The 13,833-nt window shown below is 32.5% G+C and overlaps 2 protein-coding genes across 2 annotated transcripts in view; both read right to left on the bottom strand.

Annotated features, from left to right (window-relative positions):
- The window catches only part of LOC129226392 (HIG1 domain family member 1A, mitochondrial-like), a 28,092-nt gene extending 27,851 nt beyond the window's left edge, over positions 1-241 (bottom strand). The window contains exon 1 of the mRNA XM_054860994.1: positions 157-241. The gene's annotated coding sequence lies outside the window, so the exon portion shown is untranslated. The remainder of the gene's footprint in view (positions 1-156) is intronic.
- A 3,627-nt stretch (positions 242-3,868) lies between these two features.
- LOC129226185 (protein NOXP20-like) overlaps positions 3,869-13,833 on the bottom strand; it is a 49,710-nt gene continuing 39,745 nt past the window's right edge. The window contains exons 8-11 of the mRNA XM_054860785.1: positions 11,301-11,440; positions 8,070-8,142; positions 5,411-5,464; positions 3,869-4,022 (exon numbers count right to left, since the gene is read on the bottom strand). Of these exons, the coding sequence (XP_054716760.1) occupies positions 3,933-4,022; positions 5,411-5,464; positions 8,070-8,142; positions 11,301-11,440 (357 nt within the window). The 3' untranslated portion in view covers positions 3,869-3,932. The remainder of the gene's footprint in view (positions 4,023-5,410; positions 5,465-8,069; positions 8,143-11,300; positions 11,441-13,833) is intronic.

Below are 13,833 nucleotides of genomic sequence, written 5' to 3'. Positions count from 1 at the left end.
CGTAACTTTACATTTCAGGAAAAAAAAACGACATTCCTGCGGATAAAAATGAATGCAAGCAATGAGGTTTTATCATGACTGCCCAGCGTTTTTGTATTTATCTTCAAAAGTAAGGTTTCAAAAAATGAAATTTGAGAAAATATCCGAAATAATTACCTATGACCTTCGGATCGAAGTTTACGGCAAAAGAAAGATCGATTGCTTCGCTGATCAGGGAGCGAAACTTTGTTTACAGTTAAATCACGGACAACCGTGGCATAAATCACGGAGCTAAAAGAAATAGAAAAAAAAAATTTGAATTTTGACATCTTGAATTCAAATTATGCTTTTCGCAATCACGAGTGTGTGTATGTAGGCGTGTGTGTTTGTGTGTGGGGGGTAGGTGTGTTTGTGTGTAGGGGTGTATGTGTGTAGGCATGTGTGTTTGTGTGCTGGCATAAGTGTATGCAGGCCCGTGTCCAGATTTTCATGAAGGGAAGGGTTTTATTGCTTCTAAATCTTTATCCAAGAGGGGGGAGGGAGTTCAATCCCTCCCAAACTGCCGATCCCACTATGACTTGACATTTTTATAACTGTAAGGACAGCTGTGAACCCTCCCTACCCCCCAAGGATATATAGGGACTCTAGCTGCAACAGATGCCAAATCCATCATAACCTCCTTCCACTATAGATTTTCCAAAATATTATTCCAGTTAGTAAAGCTTTAACAGTCGTATATTGCAGAAAAACTTCAGAGGAAAGTTTTATTTTTGCTGCCACAAACTTTAACATTAAAATAAAAAGTCAAATATACGTTTTTTTTCATTTGGTTCATATTTTTGCCCCAATGGGAGAGGTTTAACCCTCAAAACCCTCCCCTTGGACACGGCTCTGAGTGTATATGGGTATAGTTGTGTGTATGAATGTGTGTGTGAGGGGGTATGTGTATCTGTCTTTAATTCCTTCAAATAACTTTTGATGCTTAATCGGGAGCATCACATACTTTTAGGTAGGGTTGGAATTTGGTGACTCGAATTGTTTAACTTCGAGACAGAATATTTTTCAGCAGTTTGCAACGCAGAATAAAAAAAACAGTAAAAATAGTCTGCAGGATGAACCGATATTTAGATTAATTGTAATATCTTAAAAACAACAATGAAAGACCGAGTGGCGTAAAAAGAAACAGAAACGCCGCATTTGCTTAATTTCTGACTGCGCCAAAATGAGCGCTTGTTTTCAAAAAATAAACGTCATATTGCTGCAGGAAGTAAAAAGCAAAATTTTATTGACATGCAAACAGTTAATAAAAACAGTAGTTGCGGAAACTTAACTTTTTGCAAAAATGAGCATCGCAAAAACGAAACTTTTCATGCAAAAATGTGAACATTACACATTTCTAATGAATATGTTTGTTACAAAACGCTCATTCAAAAATAACAATAAATGCGGTAAAACGTTCGCGATTCCCGCCCCCATATTTGCTTAAAATAGTCACATTTGCCTAAATACAGTAGCAGAGTAGTCGTCGCTTCGTAGTAGCCTGTGGAAGCCCTGAAATTTTCAATTACAAATAATTCCTTTTTTGAATTTATGCCAAGAGCAACGAGTTACCGCCCCTAGGCCAGGCACCACCACATTAGACTGTGGTAGTGTTCACTAGTATGGTGAGGAGCCAGGGGGGAGGCAGAGCTGCATGCAATATACAAACAGATGACATCCAAGGGTTTAGACTTTTTTTTTTTTTTTTTACGGGGGAAAGCTTCTAACATTGCGCGCACATTCGAAATTTACGGGCTGTTTTTGATGGCACTGCAGGAAGGCATGGGCGGTTTGGAAATCGGCCCCGAAATCATTTCAAAATTGAAGTTCCAAAAATTCAAGACGATAATAGGGCAGTAAAGGAAGAGGATTTGTGGCCCCTCCCAAATCTTTTTAATAATGGTAGGAAATTTTTTAAAGAAGAAAAGAAAGAAAATATTATGAGAAGATAACAAAACTTAAAATTGGATTAATTGGAAGAAAAATTATGTATCCCTCTCCTCGAAACAGAACTATTATTTCCAGAATTTTGCCCCATCGTTTACATCATTTCTTGATTCCAACTTTGGATACTTGGACGAATCTCTAAATAAAAACTATAGTCCTCAGAGTACACCTATTTTGCTCACGAGACCAAAGAGAGCCCAAATTTACGTCTTTATACATCATTTTAATTTCGACACTTTCTGGGGGAGGGCCCCCTTTTCCCATACTCTTCCACAAATGCCACGAAAAGTAACCAAAAATTAAGACTTCAGTTTGGAAAATTTTCAACGGAGATTATTGCCCTTTATCCCTTCTTAAGAGGGTCGAAGGTATTCCCAGAAAAGTTTTCCATATTGAAGACGGTAATGGACAGGATGGGTTTCGAACCACGAAACTTTTCGACATCGAAGTTCTAAAATCGCAATTTTAGACGATCCTTCGGCAATGTTCAGAGGGAGAGGCTTTAAAGGGCACTAACTCGGGAAATTTCCGAAATATAAATTCTAAACACAGAATAATCATGTTTGCATGTATATAGAGTTCTCGGTTAGCTCGCATATGAAAACATCCTACAGACAGACATCAACCGTCTAGAAATCACCTACCATGGTTTAACCAGTAACTCGATTTGAACATGGACAACTGCGGTTGCTCCTTTTTATCTCGGCTTTATACCTTCATTTTAAGAGTTGAGTAGCACCATTGACTGCGGCAATTTTAGCTACCAGTGTGAAGGTAATTTTGGTTTCAACGAGAGAGCCTCTAGCTTGGCTATTCCAGACAGATGAATCCATAACAAGCAGTGGCATACATGTTTTTATTTTGCAGGGTACCCATGTAACCAGAATTAGCTCTCCTCCCCAACTTTTTTTTTGTAATTTCAATTTTTTTGGGGGAGGGGGGGAGTAGCAGTGCTATGATCTTATAATTTTTTTTTTTTTTTTTGAGGTAGGGCAAAAACTTCATACTGTCAACGCAAACCAAAAAAGTTCCAGGAGGGCCCTCTTTAAAAAAAATTTCTCCCTTCTGATGAAATTTTTTGGAATTGTGGTTCTAAGAACGCAGTTTTAGACGGTCTAAAGTGATACTAAGGGGAGCGTGCTGTGGAAGTTTTTAGAAATTTAAATCTTAAAAATACCATTATACGCTATATTTGTTGATGTTGGTGAAAGACTGAGGCTTTTTAAAGTTGCCCCCCCCCCCCATTGATTTTTTTTTTTAAATTAAAGCGAAATCCAACACTTCTTCCCCCAAATTTTCGAAATTGAAACAAACGCAGTTTCAGACTAAATTTCATGATGTTGATGTGACGGGCAGAGCAGTTCTCTGGCTCTCCTCTAAAACTATTTCGAAATTGAAGCTCTAAAAACAAAGTTTTAAACAGATATTCAGTGATACAAGGGTGGAGGGTTTTAAACACTTCACCTTAAATTTTTTAAAATTGTAGTTTTTTATTTTTAGATTTCATACCAGAGCAGTCAGGCCCTCGTCCGAAATTTTGTAGCAATTGAAGTCTTAAAAACGCGACTGTCTGTGAACCATATTTAGCAATATTAGGGGTTTAGCCATTTTTCAAAATTGAAGCTCTATAAAAGCAATCTTAAACGATTTTCGATGCTGTTAGAAGACAAAACGTTTGGTAACTCTCCCCTGGAAATTTTTCGACATTGAAACAATGAAAAGGATATTTGAGGCGCTCTTTTATGGTTTTGGTGGGTGGAGGGGGAGAAGAGCAGTATTTTTAAGACTTTCTTATTTTTAGACCAACTAGGAAAAAGAGAGAGAAAAAAAAAAGTCAATCTTTGGAAAGGAACAGAGATAGGAAAATAATGAGGAGAAACACGGCACATTTTTTTGTGAATAATTTATTAAAGATTGAACAAATATTTTCAGCAACCGATTCTCCTGAAAAGAGGAGAATCATTTTTTCATTCTCCGTCCACCTGTATGGAGATTTCCTGGAGTATCGGGACCAGCAGCTGGAAGGTGCTCTCGATGTACCAGGTACTGTTCTCCGCCTGAAATCACAAAAAAAAAAAAAAAAAAAAAAAAAACGATAATCCAGATCAGACTTCAATTTCCAAAACTTTTCAATATGAACACTATGGCATTTTCAGGCATTAAGGGGTCACTGTATCTTTCAAACATTTTTTTTTTTAAATTTAAGTAAATTTTATATTTCTTTGAAACTATAACATGCATACTTATTTCTTAATCAATAATTTATTTTCAAAATTTAAAAATATTGCCTACTTTTTATGAAAGTTCAAAAAATTGAGGAAAATTTCATTTTTTAAAAATTCTTAAGCCTTTTTTATTTTTTCACTAATTTAAAAAAAGTTTTTTGCTAAACCATCACTATAATCATCTCTAAAAATCTGTGCATTCATTTGCTGATAAGTTTATTAGAAAATGTTCTGTGATTAATTATGTAAAAAATCAAAGTTTTTTTTTTTTTTTTTTTTTTAATTATTTTTGAAGGTTTAACATGCTCTAAACATTAGAGTAAATTATAAAATGCTTATCCAATGCACAGTTTTGTCAACTATGTTATCCCAATTGCAAAAAGTATTATTTTAAAGCTGTATCGTTAATAGAAAAAAATCCTTAGGGATTCTAATGACACGAAAACTCAAAAAAACCATCATCGAGAAAAAGCAATTTGAAGTTTTTCTTTTGCATAAGAACACATAGCGAGCATGTGGCCTAAAACCACTCATAACTTTTCAAATATTTGAACTAAAGCAATGAAACTTTTCCCCTGTGTTCAGAATAGTTTTTAGTTTTGAAATAAACAATAAAAAATTTTTTGATCGTTTCATCATTTTTGAGGCACTGTAACCCCTTAAGGCTAAGAAAAAAGAAAATCAAAATTCTTTTGACACTCATTAAGAATGCAAGGAAGAGTTAATAAATATAGTTATAGGGGGGGGGGCACAAATTTAATTCTTACAAAAATCACGCTCATAAAACCCCATCTTTTACATAAATTGCGACAGCAAAAACAAAACTTTTTGCACTAAAATATAAACATAGCACGTTTCTGATCATGAAGACTTTTATTACATTTTGTCTTCTTACTTTTTAAATCGCTCATTAAATAAATAAATAAATAAATGCTTTTTTGTTCCCATCAAAATTAAGGGCCCTGTTTCCCATTTCTGGTGCCCATGGTATTTGCGAGCGAGCGTACAAAGTTCAAGCCAAAAAAAAAATCAGAAAATAAAAAAATAAATACATGTATGCAATAGAAAATCTAGGGTCAAATCAAAGCAGAAACAACTTTAATGTCAAAATTTTAAGATAATTACGGCATTGAAAAAAAAGAAAAGGAATTCTGGAACATTTGGACAACCCTGATCATTGATAAACACTAAAAAGAAAAAATCAACACACGTTAACTTACTTCAACATACAAATTGGACATTGTGTCTGTGACATTTGTTTTAGTGGCTCTGATCTGGTATGGAAAGAAAAAACAAGATTAAAAAACAGATGAAAAATCATGTTTGAATTAAATAAATAACGAGTTGAAAATTGAACAAACAATAGATAGTTTTTTTTTTTCAACAATATTATTCGCTGAGCATATAAAAAGCACCATTAAAAAATTTAAAAAAAAATGGATTTTTAAATATTTAATCTTTTTGGAGACTTTAGAAAGTTCAGTAATGAATTAATTTACATTTATATGTAACTACACTTGAATGAAATCAATATTTTTAAAAAATAGAAAAAAAAATTTTAATTACTTCTTCACCATTAAACATTGATAATGAGATGTAAAACCAATTTTAATTAAAAGAATTATAATTCACATCAAATTTATTTCAGATGACATAATGGTACAGTATGCCCGGTAGCAGAAACTGCGAGACGCGAGACTTGCGTCGCAGATTTTTCAGCAGCCTGCAGATAATTTTACCAAAAAACAAAAAGAAAGAAAAAATTAATTAATAAAAGAAAAAAAAAAGAAATACACCTTGGCAAAAAGATCGTTCGGAGTTCGTTTTTTCACCGGAAAAGCGATGGATGCTTCAGCATTTCATCTAGAAATATAGTTGCCATATTTGGTCATTCATAAGATCGAAGTAGATAAGATGCTTAAGTGCCTACATTTTCCAAAACAAAGCACAATTGGATATTTCATTTAACTGCAAACTAAAAAAATGACTTAAAATGTGCAGCATTTTTTTTGCTTTGGATTTTTTAAAATAGTTTTCTTGAGAAATGAAAAATTTTATATTTAAAATTTCACCTTACCCTCATTGTTTTGGACTCAAAAGCGCTAAAAACTTTTCAACTTAAGTGTAGTCTCATGAGGGTTTTTATTTTTAAATTATTTTTAGCAACAAATTCAGTAATTAAGATCTTAGTTTTTGGCGTAGTCGCCATGTTTGGTCGTTCCCAAGCTACGTTTTCATAAACGGAATTAGATGTTTATTGCAATTTATGCTGTTGAAAATTGTGCAAAATGTGCCATTTTGTTCGGATAATTCTTAATTATTGTTTTGAAAAGTGCAAAATTTTATCTTTACAATATTATCCTATATTCATTGTTTTAGAGGCATATGTGCTAAAATCTGACTATTTCAATCTACTTAATTTCTACTTGAATCTCTCTCTATTACTACTTTACAAATTAAAAAATCTATTTATAATCATTGAATTTTTCTCGTAGACGCCATGTTTGGTCATTCGCACTTGCCTAAGTTCCCAAAAAAAGAATTGGATCAAGTTTTGATCTGTTTACTTCAATACTTGAAGGTAACAAGAAAAAATGTACAAGAAATCATGTTTTTTTTTTAAATTATTTTTATGAAACATGAATTATTATCTGCACAATTGTATTTGATCCTCATTGCTTTGGAAGCTCTGCAATAAACTAAATCATTCATTTAAAATGCAGTTTCCTGCCAATTTCTCATTCACTAATTTATTTATTTATTCATTTTTTGAAAAAAAAATTCAAAAATCTATTTTAACTTGAATTTTCCACATTTAAATAGATATGAATTGAATAATTGTTTTTTATAGTGTACAGAGTTCTATTTATTTTTATGGAAGTAGTGAATCCCCCCCCCCCAACCCTTTTTATGCTTTAAAACTCGGCGACGGTAAGGGCCACCAAGTTTTTCGTGTCTAGTGGCCACTGGCCAGTTGGAACATATCTGAATCTTGACCTTTCAAGGGACTATTGTATTTTATGAAAACTCAAAATGCTGCAGATTATTTTCAACTGCCCAAAATAGTGTCGCAGACTGGCTAGAAAGTTTCTGCTACTGGAACAGTATGACATACAGAAAATTTGGAGAAAACAAACAAATTGGGTAGTGTTATATGAAATGAAAATCAAATAAGAATTAAACGAAAAAAATCATAATAAAAATTTAAATTATTCAACTAAAAAAAAAATTCAGAATTGAAAAAAAAAAATCAAATTATTCAACAAAAGTTATAATAATAATAAATCGAAACTCTTTGATAAAAGTCAAAATTTCAAAAAAAAAAAAAATAAATAAATAAATAAATAAATTAAAAAATAAATAAAATAAATAAATGAAATAAATAAAAATACTTTTTACATACAAAGTCACTCGTGTGAAAGCTTAAACTCAAACAATTAAATTGTTTAACAAGCCCACTTTCCCATAAAACTATATGCATAATACATTATGTATTCACTGTAAATCCATTAATTTCAGTATTCAATTTACAATATGCTTTTAAGTTTCAACTTTTCCATTCTATAAATATCTTAACATATATTTCTTGTCTTTTTTGTAATTTATAAGCATATGCTTTGCAGAAAGACTGGTGGTTGAAGCAATATTTATTTTCAAGTTTTTTTTTTTTCAAACAAACAAAATTCAATGCAACGACAAACTGAAATTCTACTTGAATAACCACAAAAGCTTCCCAAAATAACTTTGGTAAAAAATTTATTGAACTAAAATCATAAAACACTTTTTTGAAAACATTAAAGATTAAAAAGAAGCGCTTTAAAAGAATTGATTCTTGGAGTTAAAAAAAATTGAGAGATAGACCGAGTGTTCGATACTCACAAACAAAAATTCCAATTTCTTCTGGTATGCGACAGTTAAGTTATCCACTTCTGCGCACATCGCGGTTGCCAACCTGAAAGAAGAAATGAAGAAGTATGGTCAACACCGAAAAACTTAAAAGGCAAACAACAGAATCAAACTTAGGTTGCAACTTGAAGAGAAAGAAAGAGACAAAGTCCAACTATGTATTAAACTAATATTCATTTTATATGCCCGCTCACATAATTATTACCAAGCTTTCAACTATCCAGTCTATGACTGGATTTTGAAAGAAAAAAAAAAGGACTTTTAGGGATTTGAAGTTAGAACAGGTATTTTAAGGGAAAAGGGACCAGATTTTGAAAAAAGAAAGAACTTTTAGGGACTTGACATTAAGGACGGATCCAGAAATATTTCAGGGGGGGGGCAATTGATTTTTAGTACTTACTTTTTACTATGTGTACTGATTTAAAAACATTGATCACAAAGGTTTTTGAATTTAATTCTGAAATAGTACCAGGATAGAGTCATAAACCCAAACCTAGCTTCTCCCAAAATCAATGAAACTCATTTAAATTTGCATTTTTTGAACTTCATTTTCTGCATTAGCTTCTCCCAAAATCAATGAAACTCATTTAAATTTGCATTTTTTGAACTTCATTTTCTGCATTAGCTTCTTAGCTTCTCCCAAAAACAATGAAACTCATTTAAATTTGCATTTTTTGAACTTCATTTTCTGCATTAGTTTCTTAGCTTCTCCCAAAAACAATGAAACTCATTTAAATTTGCATTTTTTGAACTTCATTTTCTGCATTAGCTTCTCCCAAAAACAATGAAACTCATTTAAATTTGCATTTTTTGAACTTCATTTTCTGCATTAGCTTCTCCCAAAAACAATGAAACTCATTTAAATTTGCATTTTTTGAACTTCATTTTCTGCATTAGCTTCTTAGCTTCTCCCAAAAACAATGACTCATTTAAATTTGCATTTTTTGAACTTTATTTTCTGCATTAGCTTCTTAAGCTTCTCCCAAAAACAATGAAACTCATCTAAATTTGCATTTTTTGAACTTCATTTTTGCATTAGCTTCTCCCAAAAACAATAAAACTCATTTAAATTTGCATTTTTTGAACTTCATTTTCTGCATTAGCTTCTTAGCTTCTCCCAAAAACAATGACTCATTTAAATTTGCATTTTTTGAACTTCATTTTCTGCATTAGCTTCTCCCAAAAACAATGAAACTCATTTAAATTTGCATTTTTTGAACTTCATTTTCTGCATTAGCTTCTCCCAAAATCAATGAAACTCATTTAAATTTGCATTTTTTGAACTTCATTTTCTGCATTAGCTTCTCACAAAAACAATGAAACTCATTTAAATTTGCATTTTTTGAACTTCATTTTCTGGATTACCTTCTTAGTTTCTCCCAAAAACAATGAAACACATTTAAATTTGCATTTTTTGAACTTCATTTTCTGCATTAGCTTCTTAGCTTCTCCCAAAAACAATGAAACTCATTTAAATTTGCATTTTTTGAACTTCATTTTCTGCATTACCTTCTCACAAAAACAATGAAACTCATTTAAATTTGCATTTTTTGAACTTCATTTTCTGCATTACCTTCTCCCAAAATCAATGAAACTCATTTAAATTTGCATTTTTGAACTTCATTTTCTGGATTACCTTCTTAGCTTCTCCCAAAATCAATGAAACTCATTTAAATTTGCATTTTTTGAACTTCATTTTCTGCATTAGCTTCTCCCAAAAACAATGAAACTCATTTAAATTTGCATTTTTTGAACTTAATTTTCTGCATTACCTTCTCCCAAAATCAATGAAACTCATTTAAATTTGCATTTTTTGAACTTCATTTTCTGCATTAGATTCTTAGCTTCTCCCAAAAACAATGAAACTCATTTAAATTTGCATTTTTTGAACTTCATTTTCTGGATTACCTTCTTAGCTTCTCCCAAAATCAATGAAACTTTTAAATTTGCATTTTTTGAACTTCATTTTCTGCATTTTTTATTTAAAAAAAAAAAAAAAGACTCCTAAATACTTCAAACTAAAAAAGGGATTTAAAAAGAAATAGGAGACCAGTTGGAAGCCTAGTGAAAGAATTGGCAGGGGCAAATCCAGGATTTTTTTCTCAATACCTATTTTTGTGAAAGTATTGCATCGTTCTATTTTTGTGAAAGTTTTTTTTTATCATTAGCACTGTTTTTGCGAAATTTTAGAAATAGGCATACTCATTTTTATAAAAGAGAAGTAGAACAATTGAAATTTTAGTTCGAAAAAGTGTCAATGTCATCTAGTATTATTTTTAACAGGTTTCATTTTTTTTGGGGGGGGGGGAGCTAAAAACCTAAGAAGTACGAAAATACCATCGCAGTTTCAGCTTAATGGGCTATGTACTGTGTACAATATAGGAAATGATGAGAAAAACGGTTTCCCAAAACAGATGTTGAAAGATTGCAATACTATTGCATAAATACACTTTGGCGAGAAACAGCTAAAAATTAGTTATAATACTACAAAAAGGTTTCTATTTAAGCGATTGTTCATACAAACCAGCTTAGAATTTTATGAGTAAATTTTGTTTTTAAACACAGAAACAAATTTTATATTTTACTAGTGATACCCGAACGGCTTTGCCCGTAATAGAAAAATCAAATGGTCTTTTGGTTCGCCTGTATATTTACAAATAATGTATGGTGAGTTTTCTCGCCAGTTGGCTTGTACCCATCTTTCGGTTCCACGTTATGATCATTTCGTCATTTACTCGTCCATCTTATGATATTTTTTTTTCTTAAAATTGGAATAGAAAAAGAACCACATCGAATTTTCGAAACATCGCTTCGAGGTGCACAGGCCCCTGCTACAAACTAACTTTGTGCCAAATTTCATGAAAATCGGCCGAACGGTTTAAGCGCTATGCGCGTCACAGACATCCTACAGACATCCAGACATCCTCCGGACAGAGAGACTTTCAGCTTTATTATTAGTAAAGAAAATGCGAATTTTTGAGAAATTTTCGATGTTTTTGTGAAGCTCCTGATTTTACTACTTGATTTTTGTGAAAGTACCGATTTCAAAACAAGATTTTTGTGAAGGTACCGAAAAACGGTAGCAAAATCAGCCTGTATTGGGCCCTGATTGGTAACAATTTTGATAATGTCAAAGATGCATTTTACCCTCGGAATCTGTCTCGCTACAGATAAATCGAAGAGTCGAGAAAGAGAATCACTCACCCGGTGAGATGTGTAGCGAGGCGAAAGGCATCTGTCTTGTGGCTGGGCTGCACCAGCAACAGTTCAGCGAGCTTGTGGAATGTCTCCATGCAGCGAGCAGTGAACAGGGCCAGACAGTGCCTCGATGAGCCATGCACCTCCTGCAACGATCAGAAGGAAGACAAGTTAAAGACGCTGGAAACAAAGTAGGGTAACGGCACCAGTGACAGACAGTTGTAGGTTTAGATTTAAACAATAAGAATGCTAGGCGGGTTAAACCGATGCTGCTGTGACCATAAACTAATAATGAGAATAGACCGAGCTATGGCAACCCTTTAGCTGCTCATAAACCAAACCATGTGACTGGTGGATATCCCAGCAACAGCGGGCGTTGATCGTAGCAGACGATCGTAGGAGACGGGCGTTGATCGTAGCAGATGATCAACGCCCGCGAGAAATAAAATAAATAGAATGGATGGAACACGGAATCTTTTATGGAGTCCGATTTGTAAATTTGTCATTCTAAGTTGTAAATATTTTGTCAATGTAGCGAGTTTTTTTTCGTTTTAATAGTACTGTGCATTTTTTTTATTCAATTCCAATAACTCTCTAAGCAATTAAAGATGCAAGCGCCCGAAAAGAATCGGCAAAGGGTAAGATTTTTGCCTACAATTTCAATTCAAGATACCGATTAGTACATTTTAGCGTCAACGCAAAACGTTTACGCCATTACGTTCACGCCAACGCTGACGTAGCAGTTCCGAATGAAATAAAAGTTACTGAAAACTGTGATAAAAAACTAATGACTAATGTCTAAAGAGGGCCAGACAGTGCCTCGAGGAGCCATGCACCTCCTGCAACGATCAGAAGGAAGACAAGTTAAAGACGCTGGAAACGAATCAAAGAAAACCATTATAACGCACAAATCCAGACCAGAGATTTTTGTGTTTCAAAAGTTTTGTCATTACAAATACCGTCAACCCTGCTTAAGGATAGTCAGAACCCCCTATACCATCAATGTTAATTTGCATAGGTTCATGTACCTTTTTCTGAAAATCTATTAAAGATACAATAATGAAATTTTTTCTGTAGCTTAAGTAGACTCTTTTCTCTATACTGAAGTAACATTTTACAGAAAGGAAGCTTAGTTTTTATTTAAAAAATTCTAACGCGTAAGTCACTGTATTTTTTTCCAAAAATGCCATTTTGCAACACGAAATCGGCTCTATAAAAAATATTTTTGGAATATGAGAAAGATTTTACTTCAGTATATGCAACTAGATATATGGAATAGGTGGTAAAAATTTCAAATCCTAACACAACTTAGTTTCTGAGAAAAAGGAACATTTAGTTTCAAAAATACTATTTCGAGATATTGCAATTTAAAGGGGAAAATCATACCTTATCAACATATGTTTATCTTTTTTTGAAGCACTTTTTAACTTGCTTCTAATATGAGCACGATCAAGAAATTTGTATCATTAAAAAGGTATTGAAATGGAGTTTCATAATATATAAAAATCAAAAAATCAAATTTTTGAAAGTATTTAGGGTACTGACTCCCCTTAATACTTTCAGGGGCAGTGGTCGCGCTGTGAAACCACTAATTTATAAAAAAATTTCTCTGTTTTTTCTGAATTTTTTTTGAATAAAAATTGCTTGAGTCCTCTTCTTTTAAGTTCGATGAACAACATTAGATGTCAGAATAACAAAAAAATATATTTTTCGTAGGCTCAATTTCTTGTTCAAAACATCAAATTTTCAGTTTTTCGTTTACCCCAAAAATTAGATTTTTTTTTCAGATTTAAAAATTTTTAATTAGCGCTGAAAGAGTGAATCATTTTTCTTCATTTTACCTGAGGTAGTCAATCATAGTGTTCGAAAAGATTCAAATTCATTTTTACATGCATAAACATGTTTTTGTCCTTCCCCAGGTGGGGGGTGTGAACAAATGGGGACACCACCCCCAGCGAAAAAAATTCTGAAAAAAATTTTTTTAACTGAAAAATCTATCTCTAGATGATCAAATAAACCCACTTGTGGTGTTTTTTCTTAATATTTCTCAAAATTTAATGATGCACCCCCCCCCCCCCCCCTGAAAGAGTTAAACGAATAGCAGCGGTTCCAAGAAATATTATTTGAACAAGCGGGGAAATTTTATTTACCTTTCCCGGTTGACAATTTTTGTCTTAAAAAGTAATAATAAATCACTATCTAAGTAATAGAAGAAATTGTGTTTTTGATTAAAAAGCGTTTTAAATAAGCTAAGTAATCAACAAATTAGAATAATAATTAAGTATATATAATATAGATATCTGGTATATATATGCCTCGAGCAGTCCCATGCAGTGGTTGTACTGCACATATAAAGACCGTTATGACCCCCCTCCCCTCCCAGAAAGTGAATTTTGATTGTGTTAATAACCTCAGTATTTATTCATTTTACTGCTTGTTTATATTCAAACCTTATTATGCTTAGTGTGCAGTTTATTGCAACAAACAATTACTAAAAATATTTAACCAAGTTTTCTGACTTTATTTTCTAAGAAAACGC

This window comes from Uloborus diversus, chromosome 7 (genome assembly GCF_026930045.1).
Source record: "Uloborus diversus isolate 005 chromosome 7, Udiv.v.3.1, whole genome shotgun sequence".
NCBI lineage: Eukaryota > Metazoa > Arthropoda > Arachnida > Araneae > Uloboridae > Uloborus > Uloborus diversus.
This window is presented reverse-complemented; position numbering and strand designations above follow the sequence as displayed.